The sequence below is a fragment of the Hylobates moloch genome, unplaced genomic scaffold, assembly GCF_009828535.3.
Source record: "Hylobates moloch isolate HMO894 unplaced genomic scaffold, HMol_V3 SCAFFOLD_11, whole genome shotgun sequence".
Classification (NCBI taxonomy): domain Eukaryota; kingdom Metazoa; phylum Chordata; class Mammalia; order Primates; family Hylobatidae; genus Hylobates; species Hylobates moloch.
Window position 1 is genome coordinate 45,844,973 of NW_026652286.1, and position 27,117 is coordinate 45,872,089.

At 43.6% G+C, this 27,117-nt stretch overlaps 1 protein-coding gene across 1 annotated transcript in view; it reads left to right on the plus strand.

Annotated features, from left to right (window-relative positions):
- Window positions 1-5,793: 5,793 nt before the first annotated feature.
- Window positions 5,794-27,117, plus strand: part of MRPL48 (mitochondrial ribosomal protein L48) — a gene marked incomplete at its 5' end in the record, with an annotated part of 35,739 nt that continues 14,415 nt past the window's right edge. Inside the window, 2 exons of the mRNA XM_032166912.2 lie at window positions 5,794-5,892; window positions 25,690-25,859. Of these exons, the coding sequence (XP_032022803.2) occupies window positions 5,794-5,892; window positions 25,690-25,859 (269 nt within the window). The remainder of the gene's footprint in view (window positions 5,893-25,689; window positions 25,860-27,117) is intronic.

The following is a 27,117-nucleotide window of genomic DNA, read 5'->3' on the forward strand; positions in this document are numbered from 1 at the left end:
CTGGGCAACAGAGCGAGATTCTGTCCCAAAACAAGCAAACAAACAATTGTGTGTGTGCAATAAATAAATGATTGGATTAATGAAAGAGAAGAACATGATTAGATTTTTATTTTAAAAGGATTAATTTGTCAGCTCTCAAGGATGGAATAGAGGAGAGGGATGTTGGAGGGTATAGGTGCAGGTCAACAACTTAGCAGGGGCTACCAATCTAATCTCCTTACTTCCTTCACATAAGAATCAAAATGATCTTTTAAAAATATATATCAGACATATACTTTCCCTGCTATGGCTGTTCAGGATGAAATCCAAACCTTTAACAAGGCCCAGCACGGTTGATTCCGACAACTACTCTGGTCTCTTTCTTTTTTGAGACAGAGTCTCACTCTGTTGCCCAGGCTGAAGTACAGTAGCTCAATCTCTGCTGACAGCAAACTCTGCCTCCCGGGTTCAAGTGATTCTCCTGCCTCAGCTTCCTGAGTAGCAGGGACTACAGGCATGTACCATCACACCCGGCTAATTTTTGTATTTTTAGTAGAGACAGGGTTTCACCATGTTGGCCAGGCTGGTCTCAAACTCATGACCTCAAGTGATCATCTGCCCCAGCCTCCCAAAATGCTGGGATTTCAGGTGTGGGCTACTTGCCCAGCCCACTCTCATCTCTTAGGTGCATTCTGTCCCGCTCACTTTGCTTCAGTCACACTGACAGCTTTTCTGTTCCTTGAATGTCCCAAGCTGTGTGCTACATTAGGGCCTTTACACATGCTGTTTCCTCTGCCTGGAACACCATCCTCCATTTTTTTCATCCAGTACACTTCTATTTGCCTTTCCAATATCTCATTTTATTTATTTATTTTTGAGTGGATAATATATATATACAAGGAAAGATTTTAAAAGGTGCAAAGGAATATAAGTAACTCTCTTGCCTTTCTAGCTACTTCCCCCCCACTATGCCCCCTGGGGTAACCACTATTATAATTTTCTTCTGAATTCTGGTTTCAGTTAAAATCTCATTTTTTCACAGAGGCCTTCCCTGATATTCTCTTCTAAAAATAGGTCTATCTGTTGTATCACCATAGCCCTCCCTGTGCTTTTTGTTTTCATCACTTATCAGAATTTGTAATTACTTTTTTTAGGAGAGAGGGTCTCGCTCTGTTGCCCACACTGGAGTACAGCAGCATGATAATAGTTCACTGCAGCCTTGAACTGGGCTTAAGCAATCCTCCCACCACAGCCTCCTGAGTAGCTAGGGCTATAGGCACATGCCACCATGCCCAGCTAATTTTTCTTTCCTTTTTGTAGAGACAGGGTCTCTTCTATGTTGCCCAGCTGGTCTTAAACTCCTGGCCTCAAGCGATCCTCCTGCCTCAGCCTCCCAAAGTGCAGAGATTACAGGCATGAACTACCACACTTGGCCACAATTTGTAATCTTATATTTACTTTGTGACTATTAGTCTAATGATTCTCTCCTCCCACTAGACTATAATCTCCATAAGCAGAGTTTTGTTGGCTTTGTCCCCAACCCTTTGCACAGTGCCTGGGATATCATTAGTACTCAATAATTAAGCCCTTCCTAAGCCTTGCCTGTTTCTCTAAGCTCATCTCTTGCCACCCTGATCCTCTTGCTCTACTTTAAAATTCTCTCTGGCTCTTTCTCTGCCTATACCGTGTTTTCTCCTAACTCCTGCTTATCTTTCAAGTTTTACTTAAAAGCCACTCACTCTAAGAATCCTTTCCCGGCACTCAAGTTCATCTTAAGTGCCCCTCCCGTGTACCGTGCTTATCATAGACAGCCCTTATCACCTTGCATTGATATTAGTGTCTGTCTTCCTAGGTGGCAAGTTCTGTATTGCAGGGACTTAGTCTTTGTTCATTGTTATAGCCCCAGCTTCTAGGGCAATGCATGGTACCTATCAAGCCTGCCGTGGATATTGGGTTGGTTGTACACTGCACAACTCTGGTGTGTGCCATTCATATGGTTGTGCGGTATAGTTGTTGCTGCCTACCCTCATAGGTAATAATAAATAGTTGTTGAATGGATGATCATACTTTGGAGAGTTCAGTGCTTTTTAGGAGGTCTTATTTTGAGTCATAATAAAATCTTCTTCGATGAGATTCATTTTCAAGGTCCTGGCCTGAGGATCACTGTATACCCATCAAAGAGATTTGGATGTCAGCTCCATGGGTGGGTCCTCAGGTTGGAGAGTCTAGAGCCCAAAGTCGCAAAAGGTCAAACGTCTTAGATTCAGAGATGAAACTGGGGCAGCAGTCAGGAAGATACCTTGGTTATATTCTGTGCTCTTTGGGAACCTCTGGCCAAAAATACCTCCCTATTCCTTACATGGTAAACTCTTACTCTGCTTTCAAGAATGCAGCTGTTTCCTCATCTGAACCTATTCCCCTGCACCCTGCACCGCCCACCCCAAAGGCAGAGTTAGTTTTTTCTTCCTCTGAGCACCTATGACATTGCTCACGTGTCCATTAAAGTACTTAGTACACTGTAAGGTGATTATCTGCGTTCCCATCTTCCTTTCATAGTACACCTCGAGTATCTCAAGGGTAAGTAGCATATTTTATTTGTCTTTGTAACTGTCTCAATGTCTATACAGTTATTGGCATGTAATTGTAAATGTGGACTAATGCATATCGTGGAAGGGATCCATGATATTTCTGGGTTGTCTTGATGAAATAGCGTGGATTGTAAATGTGGGGAAGTTCTCTGAAGCCAGGACTGTCTCTGATAGGCCTCACACAGAGCAAACCTGCTTGGAAGCCCATTTTAGAAAAGAGAGGCCTAAGAAAACTTTCACTTGATGTCACTTAGATCAGGAATCCCCAAACCCCAGGCCATGGACCAGTAAGTGGTCTGTGACCTGTTAGGAACCAGGCCACACAGCAGGAAATGAGGGGCAGGTGAGCCAGGGAAGCTTCATCTGTATTTACAGCCCCTCCCAGCCACTCCCCATCACTTAAGTTATCACCTGAGCTCTGTCTCCTCTCAGATCAGCTGTGGCATTAGATTCTCATAGGAGCATGAACTCTTTTGTGAACTGCACATATGAGGGATCCAGGTTGAGCACTACTCCTTATGAGAATCTAATGCCTGATGATCTGTCACTGTCTTCCATCACCCCCAGATGGGACTGTCTAGTTGCAGGAAAACAAGCTCAGGGCTCCCACTGATTCTACATTATGGTGAGTTGTACAATTATTTCATTATATATTACAATGTAATAATAATATAAATAACATACACAATAAATGTAATATGCTTGAATCATCCCAAAACCACTTCCCCACTCCTCACATCTGTGGAAAAATTGTCTTCCATAAAATTGGTCCCTAGTGCCAAAAAGGTTGGGGACTGCTGACTTAGACTTCTTCACACCATCTTGTGTTTAGTACTCCACAGAGTGGTGACCCTGAAGAAATGGGGGCAGGACCACAGCAGCTTGAAGATCCCTCTTCAAGGAAGGACTTGCTGCCCGTATCTTGATGCCATATACACATACGTATAGATACACACACATACACATGTTATCCTTTAACCCTCTTTATTATCCTCATTTATAAATAAAGAAGAAACAGTAGCTCAAAAAAAATTGGTGAAAGTAACCAGAAAGAAACAGGTGGGACTTCTATTTAAACTCAGGTCTATCTGACTGAACAGCCTGTGTCCATAACCACTAGGTTATAACACTTGATTTCTAGAATACAAAAATCTAGCTAGACCTGATCTGATTTCAGTTTCTTATCTCTACCCTATCTTTTCTTTTCCTTTTTTTTTTTAAATTTAGAGACAGGATCTCCTTATGTTGCACAGGCTGAAGTGCAGCAGCTATTTGCACTACAGCCTCAAACTCCTGGTCTCAAGCAATCCTCCTGCCTCAGCCTCCTGAGTAGCTGGGACTACAGACACATGCTACCACTATGGCTATCTGGGTCTACCACAATGTATATGTATATAAAGACCCCCCCCCCTTTTTTTTTTGAGACGGAATCTGGATCTGACACCCAGGCTGGAGTGCAGTGGCATGATCTTGGCTCACTGCAGCCTCCGCCTCCTGGGTTCAAGTGATTCTCCTGCCTCAGCCTCCTGAGTAACTGGGATTACAGGCGTGCGCCACCATGCCCAGCTAATTTTTGTATTTTTAGTAGAGATGAGGTTTCACCATGCTGGTCAGGGTGGTTTTGAACTCCTGACCTCGTGATCTGCCTGCCTCGGCCTCCCAAAGTGCTGGGACTACAGGCGTGAGCCACTGCACCTGGCCAAGACCCTATTTTTTTAACCCAGTAGTAGCATACCTACATACTGTTCTACACTTTTGGTTTTGGTTTTTGTTGTTGTTCACTTAACGATATTTGTTGGAAGCTGTTTTCAAATCAGCACAAATAAATCAAGTTAGATGTTTTGTAAAACTTTATGGCCAGGCGCGGTGGCTCATGCCTGCAATGCCAGTACTTTGGGTGGCCGAGGTGGGCGGATCATGAGGTCAGTTCGATACCAGCCTGACCAACATGGTGAAACCCCGACTCTACAGAAAATAGAAAAATTAGCTGGGTGTGGTGGCACGTGCCTGTAATCCCAGCTACTCAGGAGGCTGAGGCAGGAGAATCGCTTGAACCTGGGAGGCGGAAGTTGCAGTGAGCTGAGATCGCACCACTGCACTCTGTCCTGGGTTACAGAACGAGACTCTATCTCAAAAAAAAAAAAACTTTATAGAACTCTATGCTCTTCCTCTTTGCTGGCTATTTTTGCTGCCTGTCTCTTTCTCTATATAGTCACAGTTAGAAAACTTCAAAAGGGAAGGAGAAAGGATTTTTTTTTCAAAAGAAAAAAAGAAAACCTCAAAAGGATTATTGCCTGTTGAGGAACAAGAAGAGATGAGAGCCCTCTGAGAATGTATTTTATCCCCTTACTGCCAGTGGCTTTATCAGGAGAGAATTTCTCAAAGAAAGATGAGTAGTGGGGATCGCGCATATTCTAGGAGCCAAAAGGAGAGAATAAGGGGACAAACTGAGAATCAGTCCAGGATCAAGAAATATCTATGGCTCCTTAAACCAACAAGAGATCAGCTACCACCAAATCTTCCCAGTCCTGCAGTGGAGAATTTGTCCCCTCAAATCATCTGCTGTTCCCAGAGGAGCTTAGAAAGAGGTTTTAATATAGTTATTGTATGTTAAGGAAATTAGCGTTTCTGTTATGTATGCTTTGTACTTTTTCTTGTCTTCTATTCCTTAACTTTATTTATTTATTTATTTTGTGTTGAACAGAAGTTTTAACTTTTTATATAGCTAAGTTTATTAGTATTTGATTTCTAGATTTTGTTTCATGCTTAGAAAGATCTCCGAGATTATTTTTAAAAATCCTTACTGTTACCTTGTTTTATATATGTGTGTGTGTATGTGTGTGTGTGTGTGTGTGTGTGTATTTTTTTTCTTTTTTAAATTTGTAGTCCAGGCTAGGCGTGGTGGCTCACACCTATAATCCTGGCACCCTGGGAGGCTGAGTTGGAAGGAGCTCCAGACCAGCTTGGGCAACATAGCAAGACTCCAGCTCTACAAAAAATAAAAAATATTAGCTGGGCATGGTAGCACATGCCTGTAGTCCCAGCTACTTGGGGTCAGGGGGTGGGGCGTGGGCCGAGGCAGGAGACTGTTTTGTACCCAGGAGTTCGAGGCTGCAGTGAGCTATGAGATGGCATTACATCCCAGCTTGGGTGACAGAGCAAGACTCTGTCTCTTAAAAAACAACAATAATAGCAACAACAAAAAAAATAGGTTTGTCTTATTTTCTCTCTTTTAGGTGGAATTCTACTAAGTACCAGTCGGCCCTACAAGACAAAGCCCACCCATGGCATTGGAAAGTACAAGCACTTAATTAAAGCAGAAGAGGTAAGGGGCAGGGGGAGTCTTTTGGAAAAGGATAATGTGCAGCTTTTGCAAAAACCTGAAGATCAGATATGTATAGTTTTGATAATATTGGAGCTAGAAAGATAGAGTTGCCCCTCAATCCTTGCCAGTTATTAATTTGGAATTTCCAGACTGGAGATGTTTCTACCAACTTCCAATCTTATCCCTAGGCCAGGTTATAATAGTAAAAAGCAAATGGTTTTAATTTTTTTTTTTTTTTTTGAGACAGGGTCTTAGCTCTGTCACCTAGGCTGGAGTGCAGTGCATGATCATGGCTCACTGCAGCCTTGATCTCTTGGGCTCAAGCGATCCTCCCACCTCAGCCTCCCAAGTAGCTGGTACTACAGGCTCTTGCCACCATGCCCATATAATTTTAAAAAATTTTTTATAGAGACAGGGTCTTGCTGTATTGCCTAGGCTGGTCTCAAGCTCCTGGCCTCAAGTGATCCTCCTGCTTCAGCCTCTGGAAGCATAGAGATTACAGGCATGAGCCACCATGGCTGGCCTGATTTTATTATTTGTAATATTTAAAAAAAAAATCTTCCTAGTAGTATACTTAGTTCAGTATGGACCTCATAATGGAAATGATAATTCAGTTTAGTTGAGTGAATGAGTTGTGGCAAGTAGAGGTAGATTGATATTTTCAGCCATATAACTGATTCTTTTTTGTTTGTTAGTTTTTTTGAGATGGAGTCTCGCTCTGTTGCCCAGGCTGGAGTGCAGTGGCGCGATCTCAGCTCACTGCAACCTTTGCCTCCCAGGTTCAAGCTGTTCTCGTGCTTCAGCCTCCCAAGTGGCAGGGATTATAGGCATGCACTGCCATACCTGGCTAATTTTTGTATTTTTAGTAGAGGGTTTTACCATGTTGACCAGGCCAGGTCTTGAACTCCTGACCTCAAGTGATCTGCCTGCCTCGACCTCCGAAAGTGCTGGGATAACTGATTCTTACTGTGTTTTCTTTTCTTTTCTTTTCTTTTTTTTTTTTTTTGAGACAGAGTTTCACTCTTATTGCCCAGGCTGGAGGGCAATGGCGCGATCTCTGCTCACCGCAACCTCCGCCTCCTAGGTTCAAGCAATTCTCCCGCCTCAGCCTCCCGAGTAGCTGGGATTACAGGCATGTGCCACCACGCCTGGTTAATTTTGTATTTTCAGTAGAGACGGGGTTTCTCCATGCTGGTCAGGCTGGTCTTAAACTCCCGACCTCAGGTGATCTGCCTGCCTCAGCCTCCCAAAGTGCTGGGATTACAGGCATGAGCCACCGAACCTGGCCTCTTATTGTATTTTCAAATCTAAAATAGGCCGGGTGTGGTGGCTCACACCTGTAATCCCAGCACTTTGGGAAGCTGAGGCAGGCAGATCTCTTGAGATCAAGAGTTCAAGACCAGCCTGACCAACATGGCAGGAACCCTGTCTCTACTAAAAATACAAAAATTAGCTGGGTGTGGTGGCGCGTGCCCATAATCCCAACTACTCGGAAGGCTGAGGCATGAGAATCGCTTGATCCCAGGAGGCGGAGGTTGCAGTGAGCCGAGATCACGCCACAATACGCTAGTCTGGGCAACAGAGTGAGACTCTGTCTCAAAAATAAATAGATAAATAAATTATGTGCTTCTTGAATCCTTTATCACAGGTAAGTGGATATTAGTTCTAAGCATTATGAAATTATTTAGCCCATTTCTTTGGCTCCAGTTAGATTTCTGTGTGTGTGCAGAGGATTTTCTTTTGGGGTGGATACAGCATGCAAGGTATAAGATCTGGCTTTCAATCTCAAGCCTGTCACTTCCTGCAAACAGTACAGTGGGGGAGATTTTGGGGAGACTTCAACATCTCTTGGTTCTTTAGCTTATTTTAATGCTCCCATGCAACCACACATATTTCCTATTTACCTCTCGCTTCTTGGCAAGGTCCAATTCCACTGAATTTGGGCCTTAGAAACCGCTAACCTTGCCGTGTTCTTCTGAGCTCATCCTTACAGTAAAGAATTTCAGGAGAAGAACATTACCACCTATCAGGCCTGTATTAGGTAGGCTCCCAGCAGGAAACAAATGCCCTACTAAAATTGTTCCTTTGTAGTGGGAAGTCTACTGAATTAGGAACAAGGAAACTTGTGTTCTAGGCTTGGTTCTGCTGCTTTTCTGCCTTGTGACTTTGGGTCAGTCAACCTTCCCTGTCTAGGCATGGCGGGTCCTGAAATTATATATAAAATGTTTCTTGTAGGTGAATTTTTCTGGGAAGAGAGTCCATGGTTTTTATCAGACTTTTCACAAAGGTTGAGAAACTCTGGATTAGAATATCTCTAAGACTAGAATTTCAACTTGTATGTCGTATAACTTCACGATGCTGTGCAATACTTATTGAATATCTATTATGTGTTAGGAACTCTTGATGCCTTGCCTATTCAAGAGTGAGTTGCAAAATAATTCTTTTTTTTTTTTTTTAAATAGAATCTCTCTGCCTCACAGGCTGGAGTTCAGTGGTGCGATCTCGGCTCACTACAACCTCTGCCTCCTGGGCTCAAGAGATCCTCCCATCTCAGCCTCCTGAGCAGCTGGGACTACAGGCATGCAGCACCACACCCAGCTAATTTTTGTATTTTTTTGTAGAGATGGTATTTTGCCGTGTTGCCCAGACTGGTCTCGAACTCCTGAGCTCAAGTGATACACCTGCCTCAGCCTCCCAAAGTGCAAGGAATACAGAGATGAGCCACCATGCCTGGCAAGCAAAATAATTTTACAAAATGGATGAACAAGACATGGTTCATTCTCAGAGGGAGCTGTTAAACCAACAGAGATAAGACACAGACAATATACTTCCAGGCAGAAAGTGACAAGTGCTAAAAGGAAGATACAAAGTGCTATTAAAATTTGGAAGGAATGATTTACACCCTTTTGGAGTTGTGATACCTTAGAGTAAATTATTGAAGTTGTTTTATTTTGGGACATCCCCCTTCTTTTTTTTTTTTTTAAATACTAAGCATTCTTTTATTTGCTGACACCATTACAAAAACATTACATTTGCAACAAAAATGTTTTCTTCAGTTGAAATCAGAGGCAGTTAGTTCCCAAAATATTAAGTAAAACAGTGTACAACATCAGTGAGACATCCCCCTTCTAAAAGTCCCACATAAAATAGTAGGAAATAAAATTAGTTTTGTTTGAGGGAGACTTTTTTGGCTGTTTTAAAAAAATGTCTTAGAATCTTCTCTCTCAGATAATTTTCTGCATATGTCATGCTCTGACCCACTCCATTAACGTGGTATAAAAGGAAGCTTAATGCCATCTGTCCCCCACTTCCTCTCCAGCCTCTTCTCCACTCTCCCGGATACCACGCTTTAACGGTATTGGGCCTGTTGTTTTTCCTCCAAGTCATTATACTTTTTCAAGGCTCACAAGCTGTTCTGTCTACTTGGAAGACCTCCCCTTCTTCACCTGGCTAATTCCTCTTCAACCTTTAAATCTCAGTGAGAAAGCAGGGTGAGGAGGGACACAAACAAATTTCTCCTTCTAAGAAACCTTCCTGGATTCCCTGCACTGAGTTACTTTTCTTTCTTTCTTTTTTTTTTCTTTTTTAAATTTGAGACATGGTCTCACTCTGCTGCCCAGGCTGGAATGCAGTGGTGTGATCATGGCCCACTGCCCCTTGAATGCCTAGGTTCAGGCGATCCTTCTGCCTCAGCTTCTCAGTAGCTGGGACTACTTGGTGGCACATGCCACCAAGCCCGGCTAATTTTTAGAAATTTTTGTAGAGATGGGGTCTCACTATAGTGCCCATGCTAGTCTTCCGGTCCTGGGTTCAAGTGATCCTCCCACCTTGGCCTCCCAAGTGCTGGGATTACTGGTGGGAACCACCATGCCCAGCCCTGAGTTGCTTTTCTTACCATGAGCTGCCAGAGTTCTTGTGCTTCCTGTGTCCTAGGAAAACTGCTCTATGTTTTAATCATCTGAGTGTTTTTGTTGTTTTTGTTTTTGAGACAGGTTCTTGCTCTGTCACCCAGGCTGGAATGCAGTGGTGCAATCTCGGCTCACTGCAACCTCTGCCTCCCAGGCTCAAATGATTCTCCCTCTTCAGCCTCCTGAGTAGCTAGGACTAAAGGAGTATACCACTACACCCGGCTCATTATATTTTTGTAGAGATGGGGGTCTCGCCATGTTACCCAGGCTGGTCTTGAACTCCAGGCCTGCCTCAGCCTCCCAAAGTACTAGGATTACAGGAGTGAGCCACCGCACCTGGCCTTAACTGTCTGTTTTGATGACTGTGTTCCCTTTTAGATTATGAGGTCCCTAAGGGTAGAAGTCTCATTTTTCTTCATATCCTCAGTGTCCAGCACAGGGCCTGGCATCAAGGAGAGGACAGTAAATATTGATTGAGCTGAACTGAAATGTGGTTATTGGAGCTGCCCTGTGTTTTTATAAATCAGATTTCTCAAATATAACCCACTATCTGCAAACACCTGGCTCCAGATGACCTTGGTTGCTTGAATGGATTGGATGCTCCCATTGTTTAGGGCTGTAGGCTTTTCTCTGATGTTATTCAGTGTCCCAGGGTGGCTAGTACAGTAGTGCTGGATACTGGAGTAAGTTGCTCCAGCCTCCTGGCTTCCTGCACGGGACAGCACAGTGAAAGCTTTCATCCACCACCTTACAGAGGCTCTGTCCTGAGTTCCTGTCTCTTATCCCTCTGGGGAACTGGACTAGTTAAACTAGATGGAATCTTTTGTGGCCTCCTTTCTTTCTCTCCCTAAGCCTAGAAAAAAAATAAGTTGGCCAGATTCCCATTTTTTCCTCTCTGGGTCTCAGTCTGGCCCCTCTACTCTTGTGAGCCCAACATCCCTAAGACAAGAGTAAATTCTCATGCTCATGCATAAAGTATCCAACCCTTGTCCCATTTCTGCTGGTATAATAATCCCTTCATTCCTCCTTTGAAAGGTCCCACACTCAGTCTTATGACTTATGCATCTTGGGAAGGAAAGGGGGGTATCTACTTCATCTCAGCTTTCCTTGTTAATACTGTTTTTATCTCTTTCTTTTTTTTTTTCTTTTTGAGACGTAGTCTTCCCCTGTTGCCCAGGCTGGAGTTCAGTGGTGCCATCTTGGCTCACTGTAATGTCTGCCTTCCGAGTTCAAGCAATTGTCCTGCCTCAGCCTCCTGAGTAGCTGGGATTACAGGCATGCGCTACCATGCACAGGTAATTTTTGTATTTTTAGTAGAGATAGGGTTTCATCATGTTGGCTAGGCTGGTTGCAAACTCTGACCTCAGGTGATCCACCTACCTTGGCCTCCCTAAGAGCTGGGATTATAGACATGAGCCATCGCGCCCAGCCTGTTTTTATCTTTTTCTTACATGGCCCGGTTTATAACTCTGAATAACTTCCCATCCCTCCATCCCGTGTCCTTGTCCTTGATGCTTTTTTGAGGGAGTAGATGAGAGATAAAAATGAGGCTTTTTCTCAGGTGGCAGCATGGGGTATGACAATAAATGTGGCATTTCAGCTCGCTTACAGTATGTATCTGACCTCCTTCTCAGTGATTTCCCTTTTTGCACCTTGTATTTCAGACATGTTTTCTCATACACCCATGCTCTTTCCTGCCTCTCTGCCTTTGCACATGCTGTTTCGTTTGTATGGGATGATACCCTCCCTTTTTTCTCTATGGTGCTCATCCTGTAAGACCCATCTTGACCTGTGGCAGTGAGTGATCATATTTTAGAGCGTATCTCCAGACCTAGCATCCTGTCTCAAAGTGTACATCTCATTATTCCTTAAAGGCCCTGTGTCATTCAGTTGAATTTAAAAGGCTTCAGATATTTGGAGTGACTTATATTTCATAGAAGTAAAAATAAGGCCAGGCGTGGTGGCTCCTGCCTATAATCCCAGCACTTTGGGAGGCCGAGGCGGGAGGATCACCTGAGGTCAGGAGTTCGAGACCAGCCTGACCAACATGGTGAAACTCCATCTCTACTAAAAATACAAAATTAGTTGGGCATGGTGGCGCATGCCTGTAATCCCAGCTACTTGGGAGACTGAGGCAGGAGAATCGCTTGAGCCGGGGAGGTGGAGGTTGCAATGAGCTGAGATCATGCCATTGCACTCCAGCCTGGGCAACAAGAGTGAAACTCTGTCGCAAAAAAAAAAAAAAGTAAAAATAATAATAGTCATTCACATTTTATAGCACTGGGTCGTTTTTCCCAAGACCATTTACTTACTTGCCCTCAGCTGTTGTCCAGCTTCCAGTCTTGGGGTGATGGCAGCTTAATAATCTGAAAATTGCCAAGAGAAAGATGTGGGAGGATGAAATGGAGGCAACATGAATTTCTGTCACTTTGTTATATGTTCTCATTTCCAGGCCTTAGAGCAAGAGAGTTAGGTATATCTTCTGTAACTCAGACAATTTTCCTCTTTGCAGAATGGCCCCTAGGAATCAAGATAGCTTTTCTTTTGGAAACTTCATGCTGTTTTTAGTGTTGATAGAGAGGAGGTGTCTGCCATTTCTGTCACCTATTTTGTTGTGGCACCCATAATAGATCAGCTGTCACAGCCACAAATCTGTGAGGAGACTGGAATCATTCCCAGATAAATCAGAAGGTCAGAATCACTTTATGGTTATAGTCCTGGCTTCTTGAGAGCTTGTCTGGAGGTTGTAGCAGGGGAGCGCAGCTAGTCATATACCCTTGACTAAGGACCGGTCCTCCTCTATTGGGGATGGTTGTCGTCTTCTACTGAGCTTGCAGCTTTGGGAGGGACGCACATGGAGTGGTGAGGGAGGAAGGGGACACCCGCCTAGCCAACCAGATCAGCCGAATCAACCCTGGCAGTCAATGGGGTGACAGATGTTGCAGCCAGATCGCCCTCACATCCGGTCCTACCTTCTTGGTAAAAGAACAATTGGTTTTGCTGGTCTAGAAACTGTAGGGCTAGACATGTATTATAGGACTGGCTTAGGGAGAGTTACTTTATATTAGCACCCGTGTTTTCACTCGTTTATTTCTTGTAGCTCATTAAAAGAAAAACCATAATTGAGCATCTATATGCCATGCATTGTGCTGAGTATCCATGATGCTCAGGTGAACGGGACATGGTCCTATAAAAAGTGTAAAGTCTGCTGGGAAAGTTAGTGCTCAAAAGTGTAACTAAATACTTGAGGCAAGTGCTTTACTAGGGAATCAACTAAGTATCAAGAGAGCAAAGATAAGCAATTCCTTCACGATGTTTTACATGATAAATCCATACAATTTTAAAAACAAAAAAGAAGCAATTCTCCCCAAAAGGGTCAGTGAAGGTGTTACGGAGTTCAGCTCAACAAACATTTATTAAATGCCACCTGTATTCTTGGCACTGGGTAGGTAAAGCTGAACTGGACACTCTTCTGGCAGTATCTAGTTGCTTAGGGTAGCTGTTGACACAGGGCTGTAAAGAACACAGAAAAGCTCCCCAGGGCTTTTCTAAGTACAGGGAGTGACTGACGTGAAGACTCCTGACTCTGCCTGTGCCATTAGAGCTCCTGGTCTGCAGCCTGCTGGGAGTCTTGCCCTGTGTCACCAAATTACAATAGTGTCTGATTTTTAGAGGGATTCATGTTTGATATGAATAATAGTAATAACCCTTTTCCATTCTAAAAGTACTTTGGCATCCATTATCTCAGATTCTTGCAAGCCATATTCCCTTGGAACATTGGTGGTACTAGAGCCAAACCCCTCCTCAAGATGAATAATAATAGTCTTTCCCATTTTAGAAACATGTTAAATGAATGGATAGAATTTTCTAAATTTCACACATTCCTCCTATCAGTTTTACTTGATGAAAACAAATATTAACAGAGAAACTCAGTTATGTTTTTATTTATTAGAATTATTATTTTTTTCAGAGACAGGGTCTTGCCCTGTTCCCAGGTTGGAGTGCGGTGGTGCAATCATAGCACACTGTACCCTCAACCTTTCAGGCTCAAGTGATCTTCTCACTCCAGCCTCCAGAGTAGCTGGAACTACAGGTGTGTACCACTACGCCTTGCTAATATTTTTTTTTCTTGCTAATATTTTTATTTTTTAAATTGATTAATTAATTTTTTGAGATGGGCTCACTCTGTCATCTAGGCTGGAGTGCTGTGGCATGATTATGGCTCACTGCAGCCTTGACCTCTCTGGCTCAGGTAATTCTCCCACCTCAGCCTCCTAAGTAACTGGGATTATAGGTGCGCCCCACCACACCTGGCTAATTTTTTGTAAAGATGGGGTTTCACCATGTTGCTCAGGCTGGTCTCGAACTCCTGGACTCAAGTGATATGCCTGCCTTGGGCTCCTAAAGTGTTGGGATTACAGGTGTGAGCCACCACAGCTGGCTTAGAATTCATTTCAGTTCAACTCAACATTTAATAACTTGGGGATCTAGGAATAGAAAGATTAATGAGACATAGTACCTTCCTATATGAATTGTGGTAGTAGTTTAGCTACCATAATAGAGAGACCTACAATACCAGGGGCTTAAGTAAAATATAAATTTCTTTCTTTCTCACATAAAAGTATAAGTAGATATTCCAGCTTTTTGTTTTGCCATACTTATCATATTGCTTCTATCTTATGGTTTGAGATGGCTACTCCCTCTTTAGCCACTATGTTCACATTTCAGGCAGCAGGAAGCAGAAAGGGGAAACAGTGGTCATCATGTTTCTTTTCTTTCTTTGTTTTTTGTTTTTGTTGTTCTTGTTTTATTTTGTTTTTGCTGTTGTGGTTTTTTTTTTTTTTGAGACAGAGTCTCGCTCTGTCGCCCAGGCTGGAGTGCAGTGGCACGATCACGATCTTGGCTCACTGCAACCTCCGCCTCCCGGGTTCAAGTGGTTCTCCTGCCTCAGCCTCCCGAGTAGCTGGGACTACAGGTGTGTGCCACCACGCCCAGCTAATTTTTTTTTTTTTTTTTGAGACGGAGTCTCGCTCTGTCACCCAGGCTGGAGTGCAGTGGCGCGATCTCGGCTCACTGCAAGCTCCGCCTCCCGGGTTCATGCCATTCTCCTGCCTCAGCCTCTCCAAGTAGCTGGGACTACAGGCGCCCGCTACCACACCCGGCTAATTTTTTTGTATTTTTAGTAGAGACGGGGTTTCACCGTGGTCTCGATCTCCTGACCTCGTGATCCGCCCGCCTCGGCCTCCCAAAGTGCCAGCTAATTTTTTGTATTTTTAGTAGAGACAGGGTTTCACCATGTTGGCCAGGTTGGTCTTAATCTCCTGACCTCAGGTGATCTGCCCGCCTCGGCCTCCCAAAGGGCTGGGATTACAGCACCTGGCCTGTTTTGTTTTTTTTTTGAGACAGGATCTCATTCTGTCATCCAGCCTGGAGTGTAGTGGTGTGATTATAGCTCACTGCAACCTCAAACTCTTGAGTTTAAGCGATCCCCTAGCCTCAGCCTCCTGAGTAGCTGGGACCACAGGTACACGCCATCACACAGGGCTAATTTTTAAATTTTTTTGTGGAGATAGGGTCTTGCCATATTGCCCAGGCTTGTCTCAAACTTCTGGGCTCAAGCGATCTACCCACCTTGGCCTCCCAAAGTGCTGGGATTACAGGTGTGAGCCCCTGTGCCCAGCCATGTTGTCTTTTTTTTTTTTGAGATGAAGTCTCGCCCTGTCACCAGGCTGGAGTGCTGTGATGTGATCTTTTTTTTTTTTTTTTTTTGAGACGGAGTCTGGCTCTGTCGCCCAGGCTGGAGTGCAGTGGCGCAATCTAGGCTCACTGCAAGCTCCGCCTCCCGGGTTCACGCCATTCTCCTGCCTCAGCCTCTCCGAGTAGCTGGGACTACAGGCGTCCGCCACCACGCCCGGCTAATTTTTTGTATTTTTTAGTAGAGACGGGGTTTCACCGTGGTCTCGATCTCCTGACCTCGTGATCCGCCCGCCTCGGCCTCCCAAAGTGCTGGGATTACTGTGATGTGATCTTGGCCCACTGCAACCTCTGACTCCCTCGTTCAAGCGATTCTCTTGCCTCAGCCTCCTGAGTAGCTGGGATTACAGGCACACGCCACCATACCCGACAGATTTTTGTATTTTTAGTAGAGATGGAGTTTCACCATGTTGGCTAGGATAGTCTCAATCTCCTGACCTCGTGATCCGCCTGCCTCGGCCTCCCAAAGTGCTAGGATTACAGGCATGAGCCACCATGCCGACCCTGTCTTTCTTTTTTTTTTTTTTTTTGACCGGAGTCTCGCTCTGTCTCCCAGGCTGGAGTGCAGTGGCGCAATCTCGGCTCACTGCAAGCTCTGCCTCCCGGGTTCACGCCATTCTTCTGCCTCAGCCTCTCCGAGTAGCTGGGACTACAGGCGCCCGGCACCATGCCCGGCTAATTTTTTTTGTATTTTTAGTAGAGACGGGGTTTCACCGTGGTCTCGATCTCCTGACCTCATGATCCGCCCGCCTTGGCCTCCCAAAGTGCTGGGATTACAAGCATGAGCCACCGCGCCCGGCCTCCCTGTCTTTCTTTAGAGTAATTGAACTAGCACTTTGCAAACTGCAGGTGCTTAATAAATTCTTCATTTCGTAAAATTTACTAGTTGGAAATTGGGACCATGCTTATCTCCAATATATAGTAGTAACAGTAATGTCCTATCTATGTACACTACACAACCTCTTTTGAAAATGCCATTTATGGCGGGGCGCAGTGACTCACGCCTGTAATCCCAGCACTTTGGGAGGCGGAGGCTGGTGGATCACCTGAGTTCAGGAGTTTGAGACCAGCCTGGCCAACATGGTGAAATCCCATTTCCACTAAAAATACAAAATTACCCAGACATGGTGGCAGATGCCTGTAATCACAGCTGCTCGGGAGGCTGAGGCACAAGAATTGCTTCAACTCTGGAGGTGAAGGTTGCAGTGAGTCGAGATCATGCTACTACACCCTAGCCTTAGTGACAGAGTGAGACTCTGTCTCAAAATAATAATAATTTTAAAATGCCATTTATTTATTTATTTTTAATTTATTTTTTTGAGACAGGGTCTTGCTGTCGCCCAAGTTGGAGTGCAGTGGCACGATCTTGGCTCACTGCAACCTTCTCCTTCTGGGTTCAAGCAATTCTTGTGCCTCAGTTTCCTGAGTAGCCAGGATTACAGGTGTGCACCTCCATGCCCAGCTAATTTTTGTAGTTTTATTTTTATTTATTTACTTTTTTTGAGACAGGGTCTCACTCTGTCACCCAGGGTGGAGTGCAGTGGCACCATCTCGGCTCACTGCAACCTCTAGCTCCCGGGTTCAAGCAATTCCGGTGCCTCAGCCTCCTGAGTAGCTGGGACTACAGGCACCTGGCTGCAACCTCCACCTCCCGGGTTCAAGCGATTCTCCCTGCCTCAGCCTCCCAAGTAGATGAGATTACAGGAACTCACCACCACACGCCCAGCTAATTTTTTGTATTTTTAGTAGAGACGGGCTTTCACCATGTTGGCCAGTCTGGTCTCGAACTTCTGACCTCAGGTGATCCTCCCACCTCGCCCTTCTAAAGTGCCAGGATTACAGGCATGAGCCACCGTGCCCTGCCAAAAATGCCACTTATTATTATATACCAGGTGCTATAAGTACTATGTGCCAGTCTTTAAAGACATTGTTTCATTTTATAGCCTTATAAACATATATATTATTTAAGCCTTAGAGTATCATATGGTTATTCGAGACCCTGTTTGAGGAATCCAAGACTTGGAGAAAGATTAAATGATGTGCCCACGTGGCTAGAAGTTTTCAGAGCTGATATTTGGAATGAGGATGGCCAGAATTCATCTAACATCTCTTGTATTTCCATTTCATGTAAATTCACTCTAGTAAGCTTCACAATAACTTGAGCTGTTACAGATGAGGAAACTGAGGCCTAGAAAGGTCACACAGTGTCATGTAGTGACTAAGCAGATAGTTAGGATTTGAGGTCAGATTTTCTGTGGCTTCCATCTAAGTCTAGTGTACTTTATATAGCATCAGGCCATGCCTCCTTGCTACCCCAGTCAGAGCCAGGCCTTTTGTCCATATGTCTCTCAAGTGTATAACACCAGGTTATAAACATACTCGATCGCTGCGTACCTCACAGCTCATTATGCACTGTTCATAGTACTAACCCCAAATCATTCAAATCCTCAGGTGTAAATTTTGTTATTTTCATCACTAGAATTTCTGGAAGCTGAATATGCTGCAGGCATATCAGCCTTTTTGTTTGAGGATTCAGATAATGGATTAATTCTTGTCCAACTTTCTCACTCTGGAGAATGTCACTTATAGCAATAGGTAGATACTATCACTTGAGAGGAGAGAGCCTGGGCTTGGGGCTGCAGACTCAGCTTCCAGTTCTGGGTAGACATAAAGTGGTTACCTTTGCCCTTTTCTTGTTGTTAAACCTTACACAAGCCATTTTCCTTTTCTGGGTCTCAACTTCCCCCTTGTGTAGAATTAGGGGGAAGGAGAGATTAAATTATCTCTAAGATCCTTTCTGGCTGTAACAGGCTATGATTCTAATTTGATTCCTTTCTTTATCTGCTCTTTCCATCAAAGTTTCTCAGTAACCTTGGGCAAGTAACTTACCTTCAGAGGACCTCAGTTTTCTGTCTGTGAAATAGGGGTAATAATGTGAACATTTCTGTACAAAACGTGTTTCATAATTTACCCTATAGTCTATTTGGGGGACCACAGTGCAGTCCTACAAGGACCTAAGAATGACAATCCTGGGCCATCCCTTAGTGAATCCAGGCCATAGGAGTGCCAACGTTTGATGATGAACAGTAGTCCATTCTCTCTACTACGTTTCTCCTAACTTCCTTTCCTTTCCTGCCTGGCTGGCCTTCATGTGCAGTCAGGTTGGGCTTCCCAAAACACAGCTTTATTCATGTATATCCTTTGCACAGATTTATTTATTTATTTAGAGACAGAGTCTCGCACTGTTGCCCGGGCTGGAGTGCAGTGGCATGATCTTGGCTCATTGGAACCTCCGCTTCATGGGTTCAAGTGATTCTCCTGCCTCAGCCTCCTGAGTAGCTGGGACTACAGGCGCCCACCACCACGCCGGCTAATTTTTTTGTATTTTTAGTAGAGATGGGGTTTCACCATGTTGACCAGGCTGGTCTTGAACTCCTGACCTCATGATCCGCCTGCCTCGGCCTCCCAAAGTGCTGGGATTACAGGCATGAGCCTCCGCTCCTGGCCCACAGATATATCTTTAATAGCTCCTCATGGCATTCATGAAGTCCTGAACTCAATCAGTAGGAGTAGAGAGAATGGGAGGGATGTGAGAAAAATTGTGTAGATAAAATGACAGAAACTGGCATCTGATATTATATGCAGTTAAGCTCTTGCTGGCTATGCTGTGCCCTGGCTCAGAACTGAAATATGTATTGTAATATCACAATGGGATCCTGATAATGTGAATTGGTTCAGGTAGATCTAGGCCAACATGGAAAAGCAACTGAGATGCCAAGAGGGACACTGGGATCAGCTTTCTTTTCTTTGTTCCCCTAAAGCAATACCTTTGGAGAGTCCTGGCATTTTCTGTAGTTAAGAAAAGCCTCCTACAGACTTCAGAGAAGCTCCTCCCCTCTCTGCTGGAAAATTTCAGCCACTCTCCATTGCATTCTGACTTCAGCATTCTAGACAGCTCTTACTGCAGTGCTGCCTGTCACGATGAGAAGTCCTGATTGCTGCATTTGGCCATGAATGTGTTGGGCTCTGAAGAGGAGAGAGCCAAATGCCTGCACGTTGGTGGTTGGTTTCTAGAGGTTGGCTTCCCACTCACAGCAAGGTCTAGCACCCTGGGGTGGCCACCACTGTTAAGAACTTTAGTAATGCAGAGGAAAAATTCCTGCACTGGGGATCAGGAGGTCTGGATTTTAGTTCCTGGGGTGTGTCTTGTCTGGCTTCGTGATTCTGGGGAACACATTTATCAGTTTGGGCTTCTTTTCTTCCCTTGCAAAGATGAAGAACCAGGACAAAATCATCTCTAAATTCCTTCCCATTCTAAAATTTTAAAATAATGACTCACTGTATGTTTTCTTTTTGCTGGGCCCTGTGCTAGATATGAGGAATATAAAGTGAAAATAATAATAAAAGTTAATGTTTAGTGTTTATGTGCCACAGATTGTATTAACCATTTTACATATAGTATTTTGTTCAGTTCTCAAAACATTCCTGTGAGATCAGGTCTATCATCAGTATTACTGGCCTTGTAAAAGGACCATTTCTTTGTCTTCTCTGTGCTTCCTCAAATTGGGTTCCTGCTCTTTATAGGTTGACCTTCAGAGCAGCAGTGTAAGGGAACCATTCCAGGTGCTCTGTTAGGAACAATGCTGCCGTGGAAGCCCCTAGACTATTGGCTATTAGATGGCGTGACTTAAGACATACCAGTAGAGATAGTTTTTTTTTTCTTTTTTTCTTAAAAAAATAATTCAGCCCCATAGCAAGACTTACTACAAATCTCCAATTATTAGGACATGGTGGTATTATCTCATGGATAGACAAATAGCCCATGGAACAGAAGAGTAGAGAAACAAATGCACATATCTCTGGGTGCTTGTTATATGACATAGGTGGCACTGTAAAGCAGTGTGGCTGGGTCATTTCGGCTGGATGATCATGTGAAAACAAAAAATGACTCTTGACCCTATTTCACACCACCCACAGAAATGACTTAAAGATGGATTGTAGATCTAAATGTAAATATTAAAATAATAAAACTGCTAGAAGGTAAAATAAAAGGATATCTCCATGATCTTAAGGTAGGCAAAGATTTCTTAAACAGGACACAAAAATCCCTATAACCATAAAAAATGAATACATTGGACTACATTAAAAATAAGAACTTAAGTTCAACTTCAGGCCTGGTGTGGTAACTCACTTCTATAATCCCAGCACTTCGGGAGGCTGAGGTGGAAGGATCGTTTGAGGTCAGGAGTTTAAGACCTGCCTGGGCAACAGAGTGAAACCCCATCTCTATGAAAAATTTTAAAAATTAGCCAGGCATGATAATGTGCACTGTAATCCCAGCTTCTTGGGAGGCTGAGGCGGGAGGATCACTTGAGACCAGGAGTTCCAGGCTACAGTGAGCTACTGTTGTGTCACTGCACTCCAACCTGGGCAATATAGTGAGACCCTGTCCTTAAAAAAAAAAAAACAAAACTCAGCTTTGTCAGTGACAAGTTAAACCAAAAAGAGAAAATAAATAAAAATAAAAAAATAACTTCTCATCAAAATATACCATTATAAAGTTAAAAGGGGACTGGAAGCTGTGGCTTATGCCTATAATCCTAATACTTTGGGAGGCCAAGGCTGGCGGATCACTTGAACCCAGGAGTTTGAGACCAGCCTGGGCAACGTGGAAAAACCTTGTCTCTATAAAAAAATGCAAAAATTAGCTGGGCATAATGGCACATGCCTGTAATCCTAGCTACTCGGGAGGTTAAGGTGTGAGGATCACTTGAGCCTAGGAGGTCAAGGCTGCAGTAAGCTGTGATTGTGCCACTGAACTCCAGCCTGGGCAACAGAATAAGACCCTGTTGTCACCCAGGCTGGAGTGCAGTGGCGTGATCTCGGCTCACTGCAACCTCCGCCTCCTGGGTTGAAACGATTCTCCTGCCTCAGCCTCTGGAGTAGCTGGGACTACAGGCACCTGCCACCACGCCCGGATAAGTTTTGTATATTTAGTAGAGATGGGGTTTCACCATATTGGCCAGGCTGGTCTTGAACTCCTGACCTCAGGTAATCCGCCCACCTTGGCCTCCCAAAGTGTTGGGATTACAGGCATGAGCCACCGCACCCAGCCAACCCTGTCTTACAAAAAAATAAAATAAAATAAAATTAAAATAAAATAAAATAAAATAAAAATAAAGTAAAAAGGGAAGGTACAGAGAGGGAGAAGATATTTGCAGCACGTACAAAGGATCATGTTTAGAATATAGAAAGAGCCTCCACAAATCAATAAGAGAAAGGCAGACAACCCAATTTTTAAAATAAGCAAAATACTTGAATAGGCAGATTACAAAAGACAGTATCCAAATAGCCAGTAATCATATGGGAAGGTGCTCAGGCTCAATAGATATAAAGAAAATGCTAATTAAAATCTCATTGCATTACCACTACCAAAATGGCTAAAATAAAGAAACCCACAAGAAAACCTGACTATACTGTTTTCTAAGTGTTAGGAAGAATGTAAAGCAATTAGAACTCTCATACACTGCTGGTGGAAGTCTAAATTGGAAACTACTCTACAAAACTGAGAGTATCTATTAAAGGTGAACCTGTTCATACTGTGTAACTCAGTAGTTCAGCTCCCAGGTATACCCCCAACAGAAATGCATACATATGTTCACTAAAAGATACATAATAGAACATTGGTTGCACTACTATTCATAACGGCCCTGTACTGGAAATAACTCAAATTTCCACCAACAGTAGAAAGGATAAATAAATTGTGGCGTATTCATACAGTGGACTAGTAGCACATGAGAAGGAAAGAATTGCCATTCCACATAATACCTGGTTGAATCTTATGAACCTAATGAATGAAAGAAGATAGACACAAAAGAATGTATCTATCATTCCATTTTCATGAATTTCAAAAACATGCAAAATAACTCTATGGTTTCATAAGTCAGGATAGTGGTTACTAATTTGGGGAGAGGAGACCTTTTAGGGTACTGGTGATGATCTGTTTCTTGTCTAGGGTACTGATTACAGAGGTACTTTCACTTTGTGAAAATTCATTGAGCTGTGTAACTTATTTATGTATTTTTGCATATTAATATATTGCAATAAAAATTTCCTAAAATTCAAACATAATAGATTTTATGATTCTAATTTTAGATTAATAAAATATTTACACTATTAAAATTTTTTTAATTTTAAAATTTTAAAAACAGACCCCAGCCACCTAGTTCCCTCACAAGCAGCCAATGATACTATTTTTGGGGGGGTTTTTGTTTTTATTTTTGTTTTTGAGACATGGTCTCACTCTGTCGCCTAGGCTGGAGTGCAATGGCGCAATCACCACTCACTGCAACCTCTACCTCCCAGGCTCAAGCGGTCTTCCTGTCTCAGCCTGCCAAGTTGCTGGGACTACAGGTGTGCACCACCACACCTGACTAATTTTTGTGTGTTTTGCAGAGCTGGGATTTTGCCATGTTGCCCAGGCTGGTCCTGAACTCCTAGGCTCAAGCAGTCTGCCTGCCTCAGCCTCCCAAAGTGCAGGAATTACAGGCATGAGCCACTGTGCCTAGCTGATACTATTTTTGTACATACTTCCAGAGATATTTTTTAAATATGCAAGCAAATAAGCATGTATGTAATTACACACATGCACACACACACATATCTATTCTCTTCCAGCTCCCCCATTTTATATGTGTGGCAACATTTTGAACACATTATGCTACAGTTTGCTTTTATCATTTATTTTATCTTAAAGACCTTTCCAGTATCTGTACATAAAGAAGTGGTTATTTATTTATTTATTTATTTACTTAGAGATGGAGTCTCGTTCTGTCGCTCAGGTTCGAGTGCAGTGGTGGAATCTCAGCTCATTGCAACCTCCGCCTCCCGGGTTCAAGCGATTCTTCTGCCTCAGCCTCCCGAGCAGCTGGGACTACAGGCGCACGCCATCATGCCCAGCTAATTTTTGTATTTTTAGTAGAGATGGGGTTTCACCATATTGGCTAGGCTGGTCTCGAACTCCTGACCTCATGATCCACCTGCCTCGGCCTCCCAAAGTGCTGGGATTACAGATGTGAGCCACCGCGCCCGGCCCCTTATTTCTTTTTACAGGTGCATAATTTACTTAATAATAAGTCTCCCTCCTGTTCTGTTTTGAAACAGGATCTCACTCTGTTGCCCAAGCTAGAGTGCAGTTGCATGACCACAGCTCACTGCAGCCTCAACCCCTCAGACTCAAGCCATCATCTCACCTCAGCCTCCTGAGTAGCTGGGATTACAGGTACTTGCCACAATGCCCAGCTAATTAAGAAAATTTTTTTTGTAGAGTCGGGATCTATCTATGTTGTCAGGGCTGCACTTGAACCCTTTGGCCCAAGTGATCCTCCTATCTTGGCCTCAAAGTTCTGGGATTATAGGTGTCACCACTGTACCCAGCCATAAGTCCCTCTATGGGCATTTAGGTTAGATTATTTTCGGTTGAGGTGCTTTCTTCTTTCTGAAGTATGTTGTGTTAAATATTTTTTCCCAGGCTTCATTTTAACTTTTTTTTTTTTTTTTTTTTTTTTTGAGATGGAGTCTCGCCCTGTCACCCAGGCTGGAGTGCAATGGCGCGATCTCGGTGCACTGCAACCTCGCCTCTCAGGTTCAAGCGATTCTCCTGCCTCAGTGTCCTGAGTAGCAGGGATTACAGGTGTGTGCCACCATGCCTGGCTAATTTTTTGTATCTTTAGTAGAGATGGGGTTTCACCATGTTGGCCAGGCTGGTCTTGAACTCCTGACCTCGTGATCCATCCAATTTAGCCTCCCAAAGTGCTGGGATTACAGGCATGAGCCACAACGCCTGGCCTTCATTTTAACTTTTTACAGCAGCCTACACAAGTTGATATGTAGTGAAGCAATATTTTGTATGACAGAAAAGGAAGAAATCAAATAATTATTCTACCTCTCAGTTCTCAAAAGGAATGCTGTGTAGACAATTGTAGAATTTCGAGCTAGGAGGAGTAGAAGAGAACTAATGCTGAGATTCCTTTCTGTTAATTTTTTTTCATGATTCTGATAAAACTCAGGATTCTCTCCTCAGAAATATATACATGTAAAATTTTGCATATAAATTCTGGGGCTTGGCCAGGAGCAGTGGCTCATGCCTGTAATCCGGGCACTTGGGGAGGCCTAGGTGGGTGAATCACCTGAGGTCAGGAGTTCGAGACCAGTCTGGCCAACCTTGGTAAACCTCATCTCTACTAAAATTACAAAAGTTAGCCAGGTATGGTAGCAGGCACCTGTAATCCCAGCTACTTGGGAAGCTGAGGCAGGAGAATCGCTTGAACCCGGGAGGTAGAGATTGCAGTGAGCTGAGACTGCGCCATCGCACTCCAGCCTGGGCGACAAGAGTGAAACTCCATCTCAAAAAAAAAAAAATTGGGGGGCTCATAGACCCCTTAATTCATATATGGGTTAGGAATATTTTAATCTAGGCTAGGCGTGGTGCTCACACCTGTAATCGTAGCACTTTGGGAGGCTGAGGCGAGTGGATTGCTTGAGCTCAGGAGTTTGAGACTGCCCTGGGCAGCATGGTGAAACCCCATCTCTACGAAAAATACAAAAAATTAGCCAGGCGTGGTGGTGTGCGCCTGTAGTCCCAGCTACTTAGGAGGCTGAGGCATGAGAATTACTTGAACCAGGGAGGAGGAGGTTGCAGTGAGCTGAGATCACGCCACTGCCACTCCAGCCTGGGTGACAGGGTGAGACTGTCTCCAAAAAAAAGAAAAATATTTCAATCTGACATAACCCCATCAATTTACAAATTGAGTAATAGAAGGCCAGAAATGGGAGGTGAATCTCAAAACAAGGTAATAGCAGAAGAGAGTCACATGTATTCATGTTCAAGTAATTCATGTATTCAAGTAATGACAGCAATATTCTCTCCTTGCACTGGCTGATGTCACAGCCCAGACTGGCAAGGGAAGCTGCTCATTCCTTCCCAGGAGGACTTCAGTTTGTAGGTAGGGTAACCTGAGAGCAAAATGTGAACAAATTTATTAGAAAGATTGACTTTTTAAAAAATATCTAGATAGTATTATTAGAATTTCTTGTATAATACTTTATTTTCTTTCTCTTTTTGTTTTCTCTTCAGCCCAAGAAGAAGAAGGGAAAAGTGGAAGTGAGAGCCATTAATTTGGGGACAGATTATGAATATGGGGTTTTAAACATTCATCTGATTGCGTATGACATGACCCTGGCAGAGAGTTATGCCCAGTATGTTCACAACCTCTGCAACTCTCTCTCCATTAAAGTCGAGGAAAGGTATGAAGGATGCTTTTGTATGGGATGTTCTTGATGTGGGTAGAATGCTCTGCTTTTTTGTTAAACTAGTCTTTTGAGATACAGTTTACATGTAGTAAAATTAACTCTTTTTAGGTATATAATGTACTACAATAAAAATATAGACTAGTTCTATTAACCTGAAAAGTTCTTTGGTGCCCTGGTGTAGTCAGTCTTCTCCCTCTTCCCCACTCAAGTCGCTGGCAACCACAGACCAATTTTCTGGCCCTATTGTTTTAACTTCTACAAAATATCATATAAATGAAATCACACAGTATGTAGCTGTTTGTGGCTGGCCTCTTTCACCTAGTATAATGTGTCTGACATTCTTTCATGTTTTTGCAAGTTTTTTAAATTGTGGTAAAATACACATAAGTTACCAGCTTAACTATTTTTAACTGTACAGTTTAGTGATATCAAATGCATTCATAATGTTATACAAGCATCACCACCATCCATCTCCATAATGCTTTTCATCTTATAAAAATGAAACTCTAGCTGGGCGCAGTGGCTCACACCTGTAATCCCAGCACTTTGGGAGGCTAAGGTGGGTGGATCACTTGAGCCCAGGAGTTTGAGACCTGCCTGGGCAACACAGCGAGACCTCGTCTCTACAAATAACAAAATTAGCTGGGCATGATGGCATGTGCCTGTAGTCGCACCTACTCGGGAGGGTGAGGCGGGAGGATAGCTTGAGTCCAGGAGGTGGAGACTGCATTGAGCCGTGTTCTTGCCACTGCACTCCAGCCTGAGTGACCAAGTGAGACGCTGTCTGAAAATTTAAAAAAACAAGCCAGGCTCAGTAGCTCATGCCTGTAATCCCAGCACTTTGGCAGGCTAAGGCGGGCGGATCACCAGAGGTCAGGAGTTCGAGACTAGTTTGGCTAACATGGCGAAACCCTATCTCTACTAAAAATACAAAAATTAGCTGGGTGCAGTGGTGTGCGCCTGTAGTCCCAGCTACTTGAGAGGCTGAGGCAGGAGAATCGCTTGAACCCAGGAAGTGGAGGTTGCAGTGAGCTGAGATTGTGCCATTGCACTCCAGCGTGGGCAACAGAGCAAGACTCTGTCTCAAAAAAAAGATTAAAAAAAAAAAAAAACACTGAAACTATACCCATTAAACAATAACTGCCCATTCCTTCCTTCCCTAAGCTCTTGGTAACTACCCTTCTACTTTCCATCTCTGACTTTGACTACTCTGCTTCATGTAAGTGGAATCATATAGTATTTGTCTTTTTGT